This window comes from Piliocolobus tephrosceles, chromosome X (assembly GCF_002776525.5).
Source record: "Piliocolobus tephrosceles isolate RC106 chromosome X, ASM277652v3, whole genome shotgun sequence".
Taxonomy (NCBI): Eukaryota; Metazoa; Chordata; class Mammalia; order Primates; family Cercopithecidae; genus Piliocolobus; species Piliocolobus tephrosceles.
Window position 1 is genome coordinate 87,634,583 of NC_045455.1, and position 20,309 is coordinate 87,654,891.

A 20,309-nucleotide genomic window follows, 5' to 3' on the forward strand; every position below is an offset into this window, starting at 1 on the left:
TCAAAAATCTTATCTTAGTAAATATGCAAAATACATTATTTCCTAACTTCTTGACCATCAACTCCATTTCTTTGACATATTTTTGAAATGTGATATGGTTTGGCTGCGTCACCCAAATCTCAACTTGCATTGTAACTCCCATAATTCTCATGGTGTTGTGGGAGGGACCCGGAGGGAGACAACTGAATCATGGGGGCAGTTTCCCCGATACTGTTCTTGTGGTAGGGAACAGGTCTCATGAGATCTGATGGTTTTATAGGGGAAACCCCTTTCATCACTTGGCTCTCATTTGCTTTTCTTGTCTGCTGCCATGTGAGATGTGCCTTTCACCTTCTGCCATGATTGTGAGGCCTCCCCAGTCACAAAGAACTGTAAGTTCATTAAACCTTTTTCTTTTGTAAACTGCCCCGTCTCGGGTATGTCTTTATCAGGAGCATGAAAATGGACTAATACAAAATGCAACAGTCTTTAAACTAAATGATAACAGGGAAAAAATATGCATATTTTAAAGCAGAAAACTACTCTTCCACAGAGCAAAAGCATTAGTCAAAATATAGTTTGCCTGTATCTTTTTCTTACCCCACTTTCTCTTGGTGAAATAGGCATCAGCATTAGGGTCATTAAAGTGTCTGCTCATCATAGTTTCTCCTCCAGCATGGAAATCATATGCAAACACAAGAGCTTAAAATAAAACACAAACACTCATTACTGAAAGCTGGCTTCAAATAATGAAGCTCACTAGCAAAAAGACAAATTACAAGTTACTCACAGGGCTCGGCAAATGCTTTAGTGGTGAATACTTCGCGCAAGGTTACGATATTTGAGTGTTGAATTTTCTTCCACATGTCGACCAACACCATGCACTTTGTGTTAACAAGACGAAAACCTGAAAGACAATTTTTCTACTACAGTAAACTCTAATTGACGTCTCCTTCATATTCTATCAGAAATGAAAAGAAAATGCCATATTATACATTGCTCATTAGGTACTAATTTCCAAATAAAAAATTTCCATTCATATGTTAAATAATATATTCAAGAAGGTTTGAATAATCTTAGCCCCAATGATATGATTATAAAAGAACATAATTTATCTCCCTTACCATGTATCCTCCGAAGGCAATATGGCAGATCATCTTTGCTATTTACAGCTTTGTAGCAAGATGTAATATACCCAAAATTACTTGATTTCTGTATCCGGTTGGGAGGTGGCAGTGGTTCTAGAGGAAATAGGCTATGGTAGCTGTCAACCTCTGTAGGAACTGCTAGAGTAATTCATAAGAAGACTTGAAAATACAGACATTCATCAGTAGGAACTGCTAGAGTAATTCATAAGACGACGACTTGAAAATACAGACATTCATAAATCTCTCTCAAAAATATAGAAGAAATCATATTTACTATAAATGCCTTGTATATCACAATGTGCTCTTGTATTACAGAATAAACATAACAATTCCATAAGACAAACTAGCTTCAGTATCAATAAAAATAGGCATTATAATATAACAAAATAACCAAAGAACAACTAAAGTTCATGCAATCAAAAACATTTCCTTTTATAGCACAATACAAATTTGTTTCTCAGAAATAATTTTTATAAACAATTTGAGTTATCACTTAGAGATAAATTTTTATAGAACAAACATGTTATCAGGTTTATAATCAAAACGACATGTATTTTTTAATGATTCAATTATAATCATGTTTTCTAATTGAACACCAACCTATACTTTCATTTTGTTAACTGTCTTGAATGACTTCGGAATGCTCACAATATTTTAAGTGAACGGAAGATAACCCAACATGTAGTACAGCCATGGTAAACTAACTAGCAGAAAATATAGCAGATGGCAACAATGGTAACCTTTTAAAGGAAGGATTATTATTCTTTTCTTTACATTATTTGGTATTTGCCAAATGTTTTATAATATACATGTTTAATACTATTTTTAAAACATTGCATTATATCTGTTAAAAAAAAAAAACCTACAAACAAAAACAACTGATAATTTTTTACCTCTGGCTGGTAAGAAACACAGATGAAACCCTATTAAGAAAACTAATTCCAGAAGACAGCCTCAAAATGATCCTTCCTCTGCATTTTCCAAATACTTTATGCTCATTATCTCTTAGTTCTCACAACAATCCCATGAGGTACAATTCCCTATTTCGTAAATAAAGATAATAATGATTGCATAGCTGAGAGGGAAAGGTAGGATGCAAACCCAGGACTTTTTGATTCTATAATCATAATCTCTACATGGCATTTGGGCCATAATGAAAAACAAATGTAGAATGATTAAAATGTCATCAAGTGGCATGTTCTACTTAAATAAAGGCAGTATACTGCCATGTGTCATGGCATGTGACTACAGTCCTAGCTACTTGGGAGGCGGAGGCAGCACAATCACTTGAACCCAGGAGTTGAATTCAGCCTGGGCAACATTTAAGACCTTATCTCATAAATAAATAAATAAATAAATAAATAAATAATAAAATAAAAGCAATATAACGGAAGAATACACACAAGTGAATACAGTTGTAACTTACACTTTTGTGCATTTACCTAGTTTGTATTTGAATGAACACTATAATGTCCACAAGGAAGTCAAATGATAAATTTTGCTTTCCAGCTATTTCATTTATTAAGAAGCACTTAATACAGGATGAATTTCAAATCAGTAAAATATACTGAGCACCTACTATGTACTAATGAACCTAAAGAAATATATGTTCTTACCCTCAAGAGGCCTAGAGAAAAATAAAGAACACAAATTTATATAAAACATGTAAGAGGTGAAGTCCCCATTTAAGAAGTACAATTCGTGATGACACTGGTTCTTAAACGTCAGCACCTGTCACAATCACCTAAAGCCTAGTTAAAACATAGTTTGCTGGGCCCCATTCCCTGAGTTTCTGATACAATCCGAAGTGGGACCCAAGAACTTACAATTCTAACAAGTTCCTAAAAGTCAATGAAAATGAGGCCTCTGGTTAAGGAATCATACTTTGAGAGCTAATACACTATGAAAATACAAAGAACAGAGCAATTCCCAAGGATATTAGGCACTCGTTTGCTATGGGGTTGCTAGTAAATTATTACAACTTACAAATCACTGGTGTTTAACTGATATCCCTTGGAAAGCAATTTGGTTCTATGTACTAAACTTTAAAACCACTTCTACTTTACATTTTTCTTTCTGTCTTTTTTTTGTAGACAGAGTCTCACTCCATCACTCAGGATGGAGCGCAGTGGCACAATATCACTGCAACCTCCACCTCCCAGATTCAAGCTTGTGCCTCAGCCTCCTGAGTAGCTGGAATTACAGGTGGGCGCCATCACACGTGGCTAATTTTTGTATTTTTAGTAGAAATGGGGTTTTGCCATGTTCGCCAGGCTGGTCTCAAACTTCTGACCTCAAGTGATCCACCCACCTTGGCCTCCCAAAGTGCTGGGACTACAGGTGTCAGCCACTGCGCCTGGAGCTGTTTTCTTTTTTATGTATTTTTAAAAGACCATCAATTGATCAATTATGTGCATTTTTTATGCTTAAAAGTATAAATAATTATAAAAGTATTTCTGAATTACACTGAATCTATATACAGATCAGTTTAGAAATATTTGAAGTATTTCTTCTAAGGAAAAAAATATTTCCTACAGAAGAAAAAAATTAAGTAGATGAATATGTTCACTGAACTGTAATTCATGATGCCAAAAACTATATGATCAAGTGTCAAACGGCTGAACTATAATGCAAACAAATGTTAAGCATGAAGGGATAGTCAGAAACACAGGGCGGTGTTTGTTTGAAAATGTCTAAGTTGAAAATTGTGTGCATACTGATGAATGATGTAAAGTACTCATGGATAGCCGAAAGAGAATGTGACCAAAAAATTTTAAGTATTTTATCATCACTGCAAATGTAGATAAAATTAGTTTTTATTTTTTAAAGTATTTTAAAAGTAGATGAAATACATTCATTTATATTTTACAATAGGAGTTTTAGAGTTCTGTTTTAGACATGTAAGTTCTTAATCTATTTGAAGTTGACTTTTTAATGTGGCTTGAGATAATCACCCAATTTTATCTTGTCAATATAGAAAACCATTTTTTGTGGTCAAGCACAGTGGCTCATGCCTGTAATCCCAGTACTCTCAGGAGGCTGAGGCAGGTAGATCACTTGCATCCAGAAGTTCAAGACCAGCCTGGGCAACATGGTGAGACCCTCTCTACAAAATACACAAAAATTAGCCACGTGTGGTGGTGTACACCTGTAGTCCCAGCTACTTGGGAGGCTGAGGTGGGGGAATGCTTAAGCCCAGGAGGCGGAGGTTGCAGTGAGCTGTGATCACACCACTGTACTCCGGCCTGGGTGACAGAGCAAGATGCTGTCTCAATAAAAGTTTATTTTTTTAATTAAAAAACCAAAAACCATTTTTCCAATGCTTTCTTTTCCCCACTGATTTGCCACCTTTATCACAGAACGTGTCTGGGCTCTCTGTAATCTGTTCCATTAATCTGTCTAACCCTGCATCATCATCACGTTGTTTTAGTCACTGTAGACTCAAATCAAACCTCTCCTTGCCTAATACACAAACAAATTCTTCATATGAACATAAATAACAACCATACTCTTCAAAGTACCTTGGATGGTCTTGGCCCTTTATTCTTTGATACATTTTATCATACTTCATGAAAAGATGTGACTGGAAGTTATGCTTTGACTGGAATTCTACTGGATCTATATATCAGTTTAGAAAAATTGACATCTTACTTGTTCTGTCTTCCTAATCATGAGTAAGCTCTACTAATCTACAGAATTTCACTTTATATTATTTAATACTTCTTAATGAATAAATCTCCCCTGCTGAAATCTTACCTATCTTTTGTTGTATTTATTCCTACATACTGATATTGCAAAACCATTTTAAAACAGCATTTGCTTTTAATTATATTTTGAAGTTAACTGGGTACTGGCCTACAGAAATGCAACTGATGTATTAATCTTATATCCAGCCATTTTCTACAGTTTGTTATTTCAAATAATGTCTAATCTGCAGTCACATGATTTATAGAAGGCAGTTCTATTTTCTCCTTTCCAGTCTTTGTGCCTTTCATGTTTTTTCTTTTTAAACTTTTGCAAAACCTGGCTAAAGCCTCAAATACAATATTAAACAGTTAAGAAACATTCCAAGATGAATATTGCAAAGGTTATGACAAGTAAGTTCCTTCCCACCTTACCTGGAAAGATCCATCTTAAGAAATAACAGCCATATTTCTTTTAATTCTTTAGCAATCAAGAGACAACACACACTAGACTATGCTGAATTCCTGATTACAACCAGGCATTTTGAGATGATCTTTATGGCAAATGTATTCCTACTGTATTATTTATGAAATTTTACTAAATTATATCATATTTCATTTAAACAGAATAAGCTAAGGAAAGATATTTTAATATGCTTTAAGAAATATCGTGGTACAGTCTGAAAAACCTTGGTTTAAGTCTGGAATCAGTCAGTTATTTACCAGCCATTGGTCCTAAAGGTAAGTTACTTAACCTGCCAACTTCAGTATTCCTCATATGTAAAATGGAAATGATAATATGTCACAGGATGTTTGTGAGACATAAAGTAAGACATGTGAAGTATTTAATGAGTACACTGTCTGGCACACAGTAGTCTCACAAATGGTACTAATAATTACCATCCTCTCCTGCTCAGAACCCATGCTTTATTAAGTTTCAGGAGATAAAAATATTCTAGTGCACAGTAAAGTAAATCACCATGAATTCTAAAACTATATACATTTTTTATGAACATACGTAAAATTAACAGAAATAAACTAGATGATCAGTAGTATCTTGGGGCTGTTCTTTTTTTTTTTTTTTTTTTTTTTTTTGGACACAGGGTCTCACTCTGTCACCCAGGCTGGAATGCAGTGGGGCGATTATAGCCAGCTCACTGCAGTCTTGACCTTGAGGGCTCAGGTGATCCTCCTGCCTCAGTCTCCTGAGTGGCTGGGACTACAAATGTGCACAACCACGCCCAGCTAATTTATTTTTTATAGAGACACTTTCCCACTATTTCGCTCAGGCTAGTCTCAAACTTCTGGGCTCAAGCAATCCTTCCGCCTCAGCCTCCCAAACTGCTAGGATTATAGGTATAAGCCACCACGCCCAGCCTGGAACTCTTCTTAATAATACATAAAACATGTACTACCACATAAGAATTATAACAGCCTTTAAAAGAAAGGAAGGATCAACTTGCATTTTACCTGGCATATCTGCTTGATCAATTTGAGCCATTGTTATTAAATGTCTGTTGATCAGCTCCTATGAAATAGAAATAAGTATATTTCTATTTAAATACAGATTCTGAAAACTGGATTTCCTATTATAATTAAATAACCTAAATATTAATATTTTTGGCATGTGCACTTTTTAAATATTAAAATCATGAAACAACATTTCTAAACATGGTAAAATGTCTGAACTCCAGGCCCAGATAGACTTAGACTTGCCCATAATTAAGACTGAGTTTAAGTAGCTGTGCCACTTACACACAGGTAGCTGGGCTACCCAAAACACATGACTAACACTGTGGCTGAAAATTCAAGGTCTACTAGTAAGCTGGTAATAATTAATTTAAAAAACACTATACTGGTAGAACTCACTTCTATGAAACAAAAATATTTCTGAGAATTTGAGTGTAAAGTGAAATTCTACATATCAAATAACTAGTTGTTTACCAAAAATTAAACAAAACACTTTTGTAAAACATTATTTTAAAAAAATATTGAACTCTCTTAAAAGTTATTTCCTGAGCCAAACTACTTATTTTTAACCTACACCTATTAGAAAAATACTGTTAGAAACCATTGAAATTATTTATATACTTCAAAGAGCCTTTTCAATAGAAATAAAATGAAGTACAGAAGAGCAAACCATTTAAATAGCTATTTTACGTTTTATATCCTAACACATAATTTATTTGAAATTTTTTTAAAAGAGAGGTTTCCTTAAATAAACATACCAATTAAAACTTTTAAATTCGATGTGTTTTACTACAGCATATTTGATTAAATACTATGATTTGAAAAGAGCTCTGTTATTTCCCCTGTTCACTAAAGCACAGGAGACATAAAGTATTCTTACTACGAATTCTGAAAGCATACCTGTCGGAGTTCATCGGCCATGAAGAAGGAAGGTGCATTTGCTTTCGGTTGCATATAAGCAACATGAGGTGCAGTCGGAGGATAAATATGATAGTTTGGAAACACCTAAAAAGATAGGAAGGGAGTAAATATAATCACTCATTTTTCTTTCTTTTTTTCTTTTTTTCAGACAGTGTCTTGCACTGTTGCCCAGGCTGGAGTGCGGTGGAGCAATCTCGGCTCACTATAACCTCCGCCTCCCGGGTTCAAGTGATTCTCCTGCCTCAGCCTCACGAGTAGTTGGGATTACAGGCACCCGCCATCATGCCCATCTAATTTTTCTATTTTTGTAGAGACAAGGTTTCACCACGTTGGCCAGGCTGATCTTGAACTACTGACCTCAGGTGATCCACCTGCCTCGGCCTCCCAAAGTGCTGGGATTACAGGTGTGAGCCACCACGCCCAGCCTCATTAATTTTTCATAATCCATAAGCTTTATCAGTGTTTTGATAAAATTTTAATCTTTACATGATAGCAATAAATTTTAATACATTTTAAATCTATAAATAATATTGAAGTAAAAACCTCAGAGAATAGCTGTTATAGAATACTTTCTGAAAGAATTTCATATTAAAAATAATATTTCGGCTGGCGCGGTGGCTCACACCTGTAATCCCAGCACTTTGGGAGGCTGAGGTGGGCGGATGACCTGAGGTCAGGAGTTTAAGACCAGCCTGACCAACATGGAGAAACTCCATCTCTACTAAAAATACAAAATTACCCAGGTGTGGTGGCACAAACCTGTAATCCCAGCTACTTGGGAGGCTGAGGCAAGAGAATCGCTTGAACCCGGGAGGTGGAGGTTGTAGTGAGTGGAGATTGCGCCATTGCACTCCAGCCTGGGCAACAAGAGCAAAACTCCAGCTCAAATAAATAAATAAATAAATAATAAAAAAATAAAAATAATATTTCAGTAATCAATTAAAAATCTAATGAGCCAGTCTGGCCAACATGGTAAAACTCCATCCCCACTAAAAATACAAAAATTATCCTGGCTAACATGGTGAAACCCTGTCTCTACTAAAAATACAAAAAATTAGCCGGGTGTGGTGGCACGCACCTGTAGTCCCCGCTACTCAGGAGGCTGAGGCAGAATCCTTTGAACCCAGAGGCGGAGGTTGCAGTGAGTTGAGATTGCACTACTGCATTCCAGCCTGGGTGACAGCACGAGACTCCATCTCAAAAAAAAAAAAAAAGTTAGCCATGCTTAGTGGCAGGTGCCTGTAATCCTAGCTACTCAGGAGACTGAGGCAGGAGAATCGCTTGAAACTGGGAGGTTGAGGCTGCAGTGAGCCGAGATCATGCCACTGCACTCCAGCCTGGGTGACAGAGCAAGACTCTGTCTCAAAAAAAAAAAAAAAAACTAATGAGAAAGAAAACATTTCTTCAGATACAGTAGAATTTAAGCTCCACCGAGAAGACAAAAGTAGCTCTTTGGAAGAAATATCACATAGTCAGCCTTCTGTATCCCTGGGTTCTGTATTCAAGGATTCGACCAACCACGGGTAGGAAATATTCAGGGGAAAAAAATGACAATACAACAGTAAGAAGTAATACAAATTAAAAATACAGTGTAACAACTATTCGCAGACCACTTACACTGCATTAGGTATTATAAGTAATCTAGAGATAATTTAAAGTATACAGGAGGATGTGTATAAGATCTACACAAATACTATGTCACTCTATATCAGGGAATTGAGCACTCAGGAATTTTGCTATACGTGGGAGTCCTGGAATCAATCCCCCTTGGATACTAAGTGGCAACTATACAAACAGTTCATCACCACTTTTTGAAAGCAACTGGAAGGAAGGAAGGAGAAATTAAAGGTGTTTGGGTACTGGGAGGTAACAAAGTGACATTGCCTTGGCTGCCCAAAGAATTCTCCCCTTCACAGGCATTTTGTGGACAAACTAAACAAAGTGATATTCAAACCTATTCTAGGTTAGCAGGTTAAGTGAACAGAAGGATACAATAATACATTTACCTTCCAAGCAAACTACAATAAAGTTACTACATCACCTTCCAGCTTCTTGTCTTTCATCCTTCCAACTGGACTCATCCCACCACCCTTTCTTCTCTTTATCACTTTTCTCTGTCTCTCCTTCACTGGTCCATGATACAAAATCAAAGCTCAGTTTTAAATATCTTTTCTATTTCTTCATTCTTTCATTTTAAACAATGAAACTGTTTGTCTCTTTTAAAAACGAATTCAGCTGATTTGCGCTGCCCTAACATGACTGCTCTGATCTAGATCTCAACTAGGAAGCAGTTTTGTGATACTTGTAAGGTTTCCTTTAGCCTGTGTCTGCAAAAAGAGTAATATCTCTTTTTTCTTGTGTTGGTTTCCTTACATAAGATAGCATAGTTTAGGCTGGACACAGTGGCTCACGCCTATAAACCCAACACTTCAGAGGTCAAAGTGGGCGGATCACTTGAGGTCAAGAATTTGAGATCAGCCTGGCCAACTGGGTGAAACCCCATCTCTATTAAACATACAAAAGTTAGCCGGGCATGGTGGTGTGCGTCTGTAGTCCCAGCTACTAGGGAGACTGAGGTAGGAGGAATGCTTGAACCCAGGAGGCGGAGGTTGCTGTGAGCAAAGATTGCACTACTGCCCTCCAGCCTGGGTGAAAGAGGGAGAATCCATCTCAAGGAAAAAAAAAAAATAAAAATAATAATAATAATAATAATAAATATATATATATAGTGTGTGAAGGGTAAAAACATTATTAAAATGTGTCATATTTAATCTCTATAAAACTGGTGGAGGTAAATTTAATCTCTATAAAATTGGTGGAGGTAACTTTGTGCCAAAGAGCCTCCATATACATTAAACTAAATTTCTACAAATAAAATTAAAAGGTAAATAATTATAAAACATAATAAACAAAAAAGGCTAAAACACTCACGGATTCCTTATTTGATAGAACAAAGAGAAGTCTCTACCTACCTATTTTTTTGATCTTCTGTTTGGAAAGTGGTTCTGTGATAACGTTTGAAAGATTTCTGATTTTTAAAAAGCCCACAAAACTGTTAGCTATTTTATTATTTTTAAAAAGCAGTTTACATGACTTACAACTATTTCTATAAATGTTTTCACATCTATTTCTCATAGGATAGTTAGGTATTAATATCCTTATTTTACAATTGGAGAAACAGTTTCATAAGTACATAGATTCACGAGTCTCAAAACAATGTGGTGCAAACAAAAAAAAGAAGTATGCTTTCTTTTCACTCAAATTCTCTTAGTAAAATATTAAATTCAATCAAAATAAGTTAACTTTGAGGATCAAAACCGCATATTGAAATCCCAATAACGTTTCATATAAGCCTATCATCTATGACTGTCAAATGTCTATAGATTAGATCAGCTTCCGTTATTTTAACGTAGCAATCCCCAACCTTTTTGGCACCAGGGACTGATTTCGCGGAAGACAATTTTTCCATGGACTAGGGGGTGGGGGTGAAGGGATGTTTTTGGCATTATTGAAACGCATTATATTGATTGTGCACTTTATTTCTATTATTATCACATTGTAACATATAATGAAATAATTATACAACTTACCATAATATAGAATCAGTGGGAGCTCGTTTTCCTGCAACTAGGCAGTCCCATCTGGGCGTGATGGGAAACAGTGACAGATCATCAAGGACTAGATTCTCATAAGGAGCCCACAACCTAGATCCTTGGCATGCACAGTTTACAATAGGGTTCATGTTCCTATGGAATCTAATGCTGCCGCTGATCTGACACAAGGAGGCGCTCAGATGGTAATGACAGCAATGGGGAGTGGGTGTAAATACAGATGAAACTTCACTTACTTGCCCACTGCTCACCTCCTGCTGTGAGGCCTGGTTCCTAACACTGGTCTATGGTTCAAGGATTGGGGACCCCTGTTTTAGTGGACTCTGGCTTTCTCACTCATGAAGTCTTCATCTACTACTTATTTTTCTAGGGTAAATAAAATAAATTTCGAATATGGACAAAGTAATGAAGCTAAAAAACGTACAATTTACATAACATGGAATCCTTCCCTCTCCTTCTCCATTCATTCTCGCCCCCTTGACTCCTGTCCCTTCTCCCTGTCCTGGAACATTACTAATTGACTCTGATAAGAAATCTCTCTTTCTGGCCATGTTCTTCCTCTCCTGGTCTTCATATTCATGTCTCCTCTGGGGACACCTCTTCCCAACTGTTTCATGATTCTTCTCTCACTTCATCACCAGTCCTTTGGTAACTCTTTCCTCATCGATAATCATGGCTCTCTTTGGTCTGACTCTTCTACCTCCTTAGCAAAGAGCCATACTGCAGGCCCCTTATCACTATGTGTCACTCCACCATCCACAGATCTAGCTGTTAAATAACCACCTCATCTGAAATAAGGGTTTATCATTGATTTGCTTCCAGTAACTACTGAGGACATACCATCTACTTTTTCTAGCTTCTTACTAGAGGTTAAACTATCTATACCTAAAAACAAATGTCAGCAGGCATCAACTCCAGCTAGTACAAGGTAAACCCATAAGCAAAACATGCCATAAAGTACTAAAGTAAGAGCATGGATATAATCTAATTTCTGATTAAACCAGATTAGTCTAAAACTAGAGTTATTAGTAAGGCAGAACTAGATAAATGTGAAGAGTTGAGAAGAGACTAGACTTCTCATCTAAGTTAGAAAATGAAATACTTTTTTGCATCACAATAAAAAGCTGCAGGAGGGGGTGGACCACCTCATTACTAAAAGGACCTGTTACAAGAGAGTACTAAAATGTCCTCTTTAATGTAAACATACCATTCCAGTCAAAGGTGCTGGAGTTGTGTCTGTATAGAAGTAAGTCGTTCCACCAACAGTTTCCTTTTGGATCACCTGACCAGAAGATGGAGTCTGAGAAACAGGATTATTAACAGATGTAGAGGCACTAGAAGGCACCATGTAACTTGCTGGATTTGGAGTGTGACTTCTTCTTCTGGGAGCAGGAGAAGTATGTGGAGTAATCTTGGGGGAATGAAGAGGGGAAGACCCAGCAGACAACGACATTCCTGAAGAAGATGTAAAAATGTTTCTTAATGGAGCAATAATTGGTTTTAGAGAAAAAGTCTGGAAAATAAAATGCAAACATTCATTTGGAAGAAACATCATCTTTGAGTTCTTAAGTGCAAAGATGAAGGAAATAATTTTATCTTGTTTTGTTGTAGAAAAAGCTCTGACTAAAGCAAACGTAAAATTTCTTTTTTCAAATGTAGTTATTTCCAAATATGTTAGCAGATTTATTGCAAGAACAGTCTCCTCCATATCAAGGTTTACATCACAAACTTTAATAGCAAGAATGACCAAAAATTTAATAAATTAATGGAAGAGTGGGAAGTAACCGAATTGGGGCTCTTTATAAAATTATAAAAGAAAAGCTTTTATAAAAGGCATAATTCCTTTTTTATTAAGAATCATTAACAATACAAATAGCGCATTCCCCAAAACATATTACAGTATTAAAAATTCAAATTATCTATGAAGAGCTACTAGATTTCATTCAGCCAAATATAATTAACAAAATTGTTTGAAAAAGCAAAAAAAAAAAAAAAAAAGTTGAAATACATAGCAGCTTAAATGCCATATGTTTAATATCAAGCAGTCTGTTGTTCTGATGCCTTTTTGTCATTAACTCTAAACAGGCATATTCTGAAAATTTCTACAGATGCATACTATTTAAAATTAGGCCAATTGATACCATTATGTTCTAGTGGAACAATCACAACCAATAAGAAACATTATGTGCAGAGCACCCTCTAGTATTAGAGAAAGGGAAAGGACAATTGTCTTTACCCTTCAGGAGATTCCAAGCTAGCTGAGAAAAAAAGACCAGGTCACATGTAAAAGACATAAAATAACTTAAAAAAAAAAACAAAGATAAACTAATGCACTACAACTACATGCATAAATGCTGATGAAATGCAAATTAATTAAAACCAGGTAGAGTTAATCAAAGGCTTAATGGAGTGATCAGTTCTGAGCAGATTGAAAAGGGTATTTAGAGCAACAGTTACCCTTCCTGAAAAAAAAACAGCTTATCCAAGAACTGTTTTCTGGCTATCTGGTGAATGCCTAAACTTTCAACACTGAGGTAATATGCCACCTCACAATACAAGAAAAGCGTTACCAAAAAATGCCTCTAGTCACAAAATTTTGATTACCAGGGATATGAGTTTCAATGTCTAATAATTCATAAGATACCGACATGTTTTCTGAAAACATGTAGGTGAACAAAAATAAGCAGAGAACTGAGGTAATACTTTTCTTTTCTCTGAATAGCCCTCTGTACTTTCTGAAGAGCCTCAACATAATTATTTCTGGTTTTCTGAGCAACTAAAGTAGGTAGGTGAGGTCAGTCAGGCTATAAACACCACAGGACACACATGCTAAGTCAACAGCAAAGCCAACACTCAAACTCAACTCTACAAATTCCCAGTCTAGTACTCCTACTACTATAACACAATGTCTACTGCATTGAGATTAAAACAGGATAGGAATTCTCAAGTTATGTCTCAAATGTGTGTAAAAGAAAATTAAACCCCAAACTCCTTAAAAAAAAATGAAGCTAAATTACTATATTGATATAAACCTTTTATTTTTTTAAAACTATTCCAGAGCTCTGTTTCTATCTAACTCTATATTGTATATTTAATTAAAGGTTAATCCATACAGCAAAAATTGCATTAGACTATTATCAATGGATAAAAACTTCCTACTTGTCTAAAATGAAATGCATTTTAAGCAGCTTTTCCTAAAGCTAGTCTCTAAGACTTTCCAAAATAAGACTGGCCAAGTAACCAAAGATGAGTAAATTTGTTTACTATTATGACATTAAGTAACACAACAGAACTACAATTCTTGAGCCAGGCACTTATCAAAGTGTTCCACATCCATCAGTCTACTTAATCCTCACAATCACCCTGTGAGGTAGACACAGCATATTTATTTCACAGAGGAGAAACTAACTTAAAAGATCAAAATAATTACTGTAAGGACAAATATAGGTAATTCAACAAAAGAATCAAGATTCAGACTCAGGGTGATTTAATTACAAAGTCTGTGCTCTCAGCCAACATGCTATATAGTTGCCCAGTTCCTAAGTCTTGCACACACAGAAAAACAAGAAATCAATTACATATTTTACTAGCTTTAGTGTGACCACTGAAGCTATGTGTAGCATGGGCTGAAGGTAAAGATTCTGACATCAAAGTAGGTATGTAAGAGAGACTAAAAGTAGAATCTCTCTTTAAGGCTGAATACATGGAAAGAGATTACCATAAAAACAATCTAAGGTGAGTTAAGATAGAAATTCATGTACAGTAGAATTTACACTATAGAGTATCAAGAGTTCTCTTAAGAATTCTAAATTTTGTGAAGTTATTTTAATATAAAGCTGCAGAAATAAAATTTGAGTTCACCTCTGAGCTAAGGCTGATTGGAGTTACTTAAATACATTTAAAATGTAAGCTGGGTGCAGTGGTGTAGGCCTGTAGCCCCAGCTACCGGTGGGAGTGCTGAGGCAGGAGATTCGCTTGAGCCCAAGGGTTTGAGGCTGCGTGAGCCATACAGCGCCCATGAACAGCCACTGTGCTCCAATCTGGGCAACATAGCAAGACCCTGTCTCTTTAAGGGGGCAGCGGGGGAGGAAAGCAAGAAAAAGAAAAGAAAGAGCATTCAAAATAAAACATGTACAACAGTAAGTATCACCCCCCCCCATAAGGATAATAGAATATTTAAATTGCACAGGAAAAACTAAATTACTAAAATACCTAATCTAATCACAAAAGGCATAGCTTTGTGTCACCTGTATATTTGACAAGTGTGTTAAAGAACTGAGTAAAATATCTACACATCTGCTTGGAGAGAGGTATTCTGTATTTAGTATTATGAAGACAATACTAACAAGACGCCCATTCTTAAGTGCCTACATACATACAGTACTACATTATAAACAGCAAGAAAGAATAGAATCACACTACATGAACAAGTAGTTTAAAATAGGATGCTGAATTAAAATGAAAAGATTCTGCTCAAATTAAGAAAATGTGATTGAAAGTTAAGAATTCTTAATTTAAAATGACATCTTCCACTGCACATTATTTAATATTTAACCACAGGAATCTTATGCTAAAAGGGTTTGAGAAAATAATTTGATATAATAAAACTAAAGGTCTTCTTTTAATAATGAGGTACATCAGACATACTGTAATAGAAGTTTCTTCTTCATTAGAAATTTCATGTTTCACACGTAAATATTCTCAGGTAATTTCAATCTTTCCACATATAGCAGGGAAAGGGCTACCAATGGTTATTGGAACACCCTGATATTAACTGACACTCAATCAACAGAATACTAAAGCAAATATAATAATACATAGAAGATCAGCATAAGAAACAATCTAGAAGAATGAAAATTTATATTTTAAATATTCTAAATTAAGAATATTTCACTTTTGTATTTCATTTTTTGTATTACTTCTTGTCATTTACTCTTGAAATGACATTCTGATGACATTAGTATAGAATAATTACACTATAACTTCTAAAGTGAATATACGAACTGAAATATTTAAAAGTAATATATGATAAATTAACTGCTTTAGGGCATTTGAAAAATTATTCTCAAAAGTACCCAATTCAAATAAAAGTAAGGAACAATATAGGAATGTCCACTGAGAAATTAATCGGAACTGACAAAATAAAGAAATGAGGAAAAAAAACTTCAAGGCTAATTTATAAAGGCAAAGCATCACTGTTTTTTTGGATGACCCAATTCTATTTCTGGAAAACCTAAGACAAACAACATAAAAAACTCCCGAAAATAATTACAGAATTCATTAGAGTAAATGATTAGAAAATTAATACATACCAAATCAGCACCCTTCCTAAATACAACCAACCAGTCAGTACAATATTAGTTCTGGAAAATGAGAGACTAAACTAACATGGACACTCTCCCTCAATCCCTACCAATGTTACGAATGCACAGAACTGTGAGATAAAACACAACACCCCAACATTTAAAATATACTGATTTAAAAAAAAAAAAAAAAGGGCCACTCGTAGTGGTTCACACGTATAACCCCAGCACTTTGGGAGGCCGAGGCGGGCAGACCACCTGAAGTCAGGAGTTCAAAACAGCCTGGCCAACATAGCGAAACCCCATCTCTACTAAAAATACAAAAATTAGCTGGGTGTGTTGATGTGCACCTGTAATCCCAGCTACTCAGAAGGCCGAGGCAGGAGAATCACTTGAACCTGGAAGGTGGACGTTGCCGTGAGCTGAGATTGCACCATTGTACTCCAGCCTGGGCAACAGAATAAAACTCTGTCTTAAAAAGTAAATAAATAAATAAATAAATAATAAATAATAAATAAAAACCCCCAAATCAAGAAACTAAAGCAGAATCTGAAGTCAGGAGCTTATGTTGTGGAGTTTGGGGAATTACAAGCTAGGTCAGATACAGTCTCTACAAGCTGAGTTTCTAAGGCCCACAAGGGTACATGAAAAGTGGCCATGAGCCCATAGAATACAGAAAATGAAACTAAAACCCCTGTGCAAAACCAGGACTCTGGAAAAGCAGTAAATATAGGACAAAACAATTTCTATCAGCTCATAGAACCAAAAAGGAAGCCTGTTTATGGAAGAGCAATGGAGAAAAAAGAGGAAGGTTGGAGGACCGGGGTGATGTCTTAAGAGAAATGGAAACCACATGCCTGTTCTGTGCATAAGTACAAGAGAGAAAATCCTCATGAGATTCCATGCTACAGAATCCTGACAAATCAACACAATACTCAACTTGCTTTGGAAAACCTCTTCAGACACCTTGCTGAAGCAAACACCAAACTATTTTGATGAATACTTCCACAAAATGACAACATACAAGAACTTTCTCCAGAAAATAATCCCACTTAAAAGAACTCGTAAGAACCAGCATGTACAACATACTTGAGAATTAACAACCCAACAAGAAAGAGTCCACGTAACAGAACCATATAAAACAGATTATAAAATACAATTACTACTGAGGTAATTAAGAATAGAGTGACAAACATCACAAAAGAATAAGGTGTTTGTTCTTCCAAAACAGAGTGCACTGGCTAAGAGTGAAAATATAAGCATTAAAATTAAAGGGAAAAAAACCATCAAAAGATGCATTAAATAGTAAAGTACATAAATCAAAGAGGAAAACAATAAATTAAAGTAGATAAATCAAAGAGGGAAACTATAAATAAATAAAGATCTGAGGAAATTACCCAGAAATAAAACTTGGAAAATTTAAAATAGTTAAGAGATACAAAATAATGAAAATGTAAATATCCAGGAGAAGAAGAATATTGGAGAAGCAGCATTTGAAAAAAACAAAAAAAAAAGATTTGTGATTTTCAAGAACTCAGCACATAACTCCTTCGCACATAACTCCTCATTCAAGAAGTCCTAAGTAAGAGTTCTCAGCAGAGGCTGGGTGTGGTAGCTGAGCCCTGTGATCCCAGCACTTTGGGAGGCTGAGGCAGGAGAATTGCTTGAGGCGAGGCGTTAGAGGCTGGTCTGGGCAACATGGTGAAACCCCGTCTCTACAAAAAGTATAAAAAATTAGGCCAGGTACGGTGGCTCACGCCTATAATTCCAACACTTTGGGAGGCCGAGGCAGGTGGATCACCTGAGGTCAGGAGTTCGAGACCAGCTTGGCCAACATGGTGAAACCCCGTCTCTACTAAAAATACAAAAATTAGCCAAACATGGTGGCATATGTCTGTAATGCCAGCTACTTGGGAGGCTGAGGCAGGAGAATCACCTGAACCCGCGAGGCAGAGGTTACAGTGAGCTGAGGTCATACCACTGTTCCAGCCTGGATGACAAGAGTGAAACTCCATCTCAAAAAATAAAATAAAATACAAATAAACCAGACATGGTATGCCTCTGTAGTCCCAGCTACTCAAAAGGCTGAGGTGGAAGGACTGCTGGAGCCCAGGGAGGAAGAGGGTGAAGTGAGCTATGATCCTGCCACTGCACTCAGGCCTGGGTGACAGACAGATGCTGTTTTAAAAAAAAAGCTCTGAGTAAAATAAGTCCTTTCTACCAATTACACAAAAATGCAGCATGCGAAAGACAAAGAGAAAATCTTAAAAGCTACCAGAAAAGAGACAAATGATCTAACAAAAGAAAAATACGCTAACTGTATCAGCAACACTAAACAATGAAATTTTCAAAGGAGAAAAGATAACTGTCTACTTGAAATTTATATACAATCTACAAATGAAGAGAGAAAGACATGTTTAAGGTTTGTCACTCGCATCTCCATGGTGAAAGAACTATTAAACGATCAACTTCACTAAAAAGGAAATTCCCCCCTTAAAAGGCATGGAATGTCAGAATATGTGAGAAAATCTGAATAAGCACTGACCGTAAAAGAATAATAAAAGTATAACTAAAATTCTAGACAACTAAAACACTGAAGGGAGACAGGAAGGCTCAAAGTCATTAAAAATTCTTGTATTGGCCAGGCGCAGTGGCTCACGCCTGTAATCCCTGCACTTTGGGAGGCTGAGGCAGGTAGATCACTTGAGGTCAGGAGTTCGAGACCAGAATGGCCAATATGGGGAAACCCCATCTCTACTAAAAATACAAAAAATTAGCCAGGCGTGGTGGCAGGCACCTGTAGTCCCAGCTACTCGGGAGGCTGACGCAGGAGAATCACTTGAACCCAGGAGGCGAAGGTTGCAGTGAGCCGAGGTCACACCACTGTACTCCAGCCTGGGCAACAAAGCGAGACTTCATCTCAAAAAAAATTAATATTTTTACTGCCCATCTCTTCAACAATTCCATACTTAAAGAATGAACGGTAAAAATCTAGTGGTGACCACGTGAAACAGAAACATAATATGTAACATCCAACACCTAACTTCATACCATACACAAAAATTACTTCAAAATGAATCAAAAACCTAAATGTACAAAATACAACAAAAAAAAATAGGTATAAACCATTGTGACTTTTAGTCGAGCAATGGCTTCTTAAGATATGACAAGTATTGCCAGTGGAGCAGATGCAAGAAATAAATAACAAACAAACAAATAAATAAAAGATAGGACAAATAAAGCATGAGCAACCAAAAACATTTTTTAAATCAGGCTTCATCAAAATTTAAAACTTTTTGCAACTCATAGGAAACTATCAAGAAAGTGAAAAGGCAACTCACAAAATAGGAGGAAATATTTGCAAATCATATATTTAATAAAGGTCTAATATGCAATGGTCAGTTCAATAGATGTTGAAAAAATATTTGACAATATTTAACATCCCTTTATGATAAAAACTCACAACAAACTGGGTAAAAAACTTACATCAAAACAATAAAAGTTATATATGACAAACCCACAGCTACCACCACATTGAATGAGAAAAATTAAAAGCCTTTCCTCTGGCCCAGCACTTTGGGACGCCAAGACAGGAAGATCATTTGAGCTCAGGAATTTGAAACCAGCCTGAACAACATGGCAAAACTCCATCTCTACTAAAAATTCAAAAAATTAGGGCATGGTGGTGTGCGCCTGTAGTCCCAGCTACTCAGGAGGAGTCTGAGATGGGAGGATTGCTTGAGCCCAGGAGGCAGAGGTTGCAATGAGCCAAGATTGCACCACTGAACTCCAGTCTGAGTGGTGCAATCTTAAAAAAAAAAAAAACCTTTCCTCTAAGATCTGGAATAAGACAAGGATGCCCATTTTCATCACTTTTATTCAATATAGTACTGGAAGACCTAGCCACAGCAATTAGGCAAGAGAAAAAAACAAAGGTAACCAGATTGGAAAGGAAAAATCTAAATCTAATCATCCTTGTTTGTAGACAACATGGTATTACATTTAGAAACACCAAAAGACTCCATCCAAAAACTGTCAAAAGTGATAAACAAACTTAGTAAAAGTTTCAGGAAACCAACTTTTAAAAACCAGTATAATTTATATATGCCAACAGTGAACAACCTGAAGAAGAGATCAAGAAAGTAATCCCATTTACAATAGCTACAAAAAAATATAAAATATCTAGGAATAAAA

At 36.0% G+C, this 20,309-nt stretch overlaps 1 protein-coding gene across 6 annotated transcripts in view; it reads right to left on the reverse strand.

Annotated features, from left to right (window-relative positions):
- PAN3 (poly(A) specific ribonuclease subunit PAN3) overlaps positions 1-20,309 on the reverse strand; it is a 163,061-nt gene that overhangs the window by 26,915 nt on the left and 115,837 nt on the right. For 5 of the 6 annotated variants that reach the window (XR_002730987.3, XR_002730986.3, XM_023208744.3 and 2 more), the window contains 6 exons: positions 12,020-12,267; positions 7,181-7,285; positions 6,281-6,338; positions 1,104-1,265; positions 770-886; positions 580-681 (listed from right to left, as the gene is read on the reverse strand). Coding sequence is in view for 4 of the 6 variants with exons in the window: in XM_023208744.3 (XP_023064512.1) it covers positions 580-681; positions 770-886; positions 1,104-1,265; positions 6,281-6,338; positions 7,181-7,285; positions 12,020-12,267 (792 nt within the window). In the remaining 2 variants the exon portion in view is untranslated. The remainder of the gene's footprint in view (positions 1-579; positions 682-769; positions 887-1,103; positions 1,266-6,280; positions 6,339-7,180; positions 7,286-12,019; positions 12,268-20,309) is intronic. The other variant, XM_023208742.3, reaches the window with a different exon arrangement.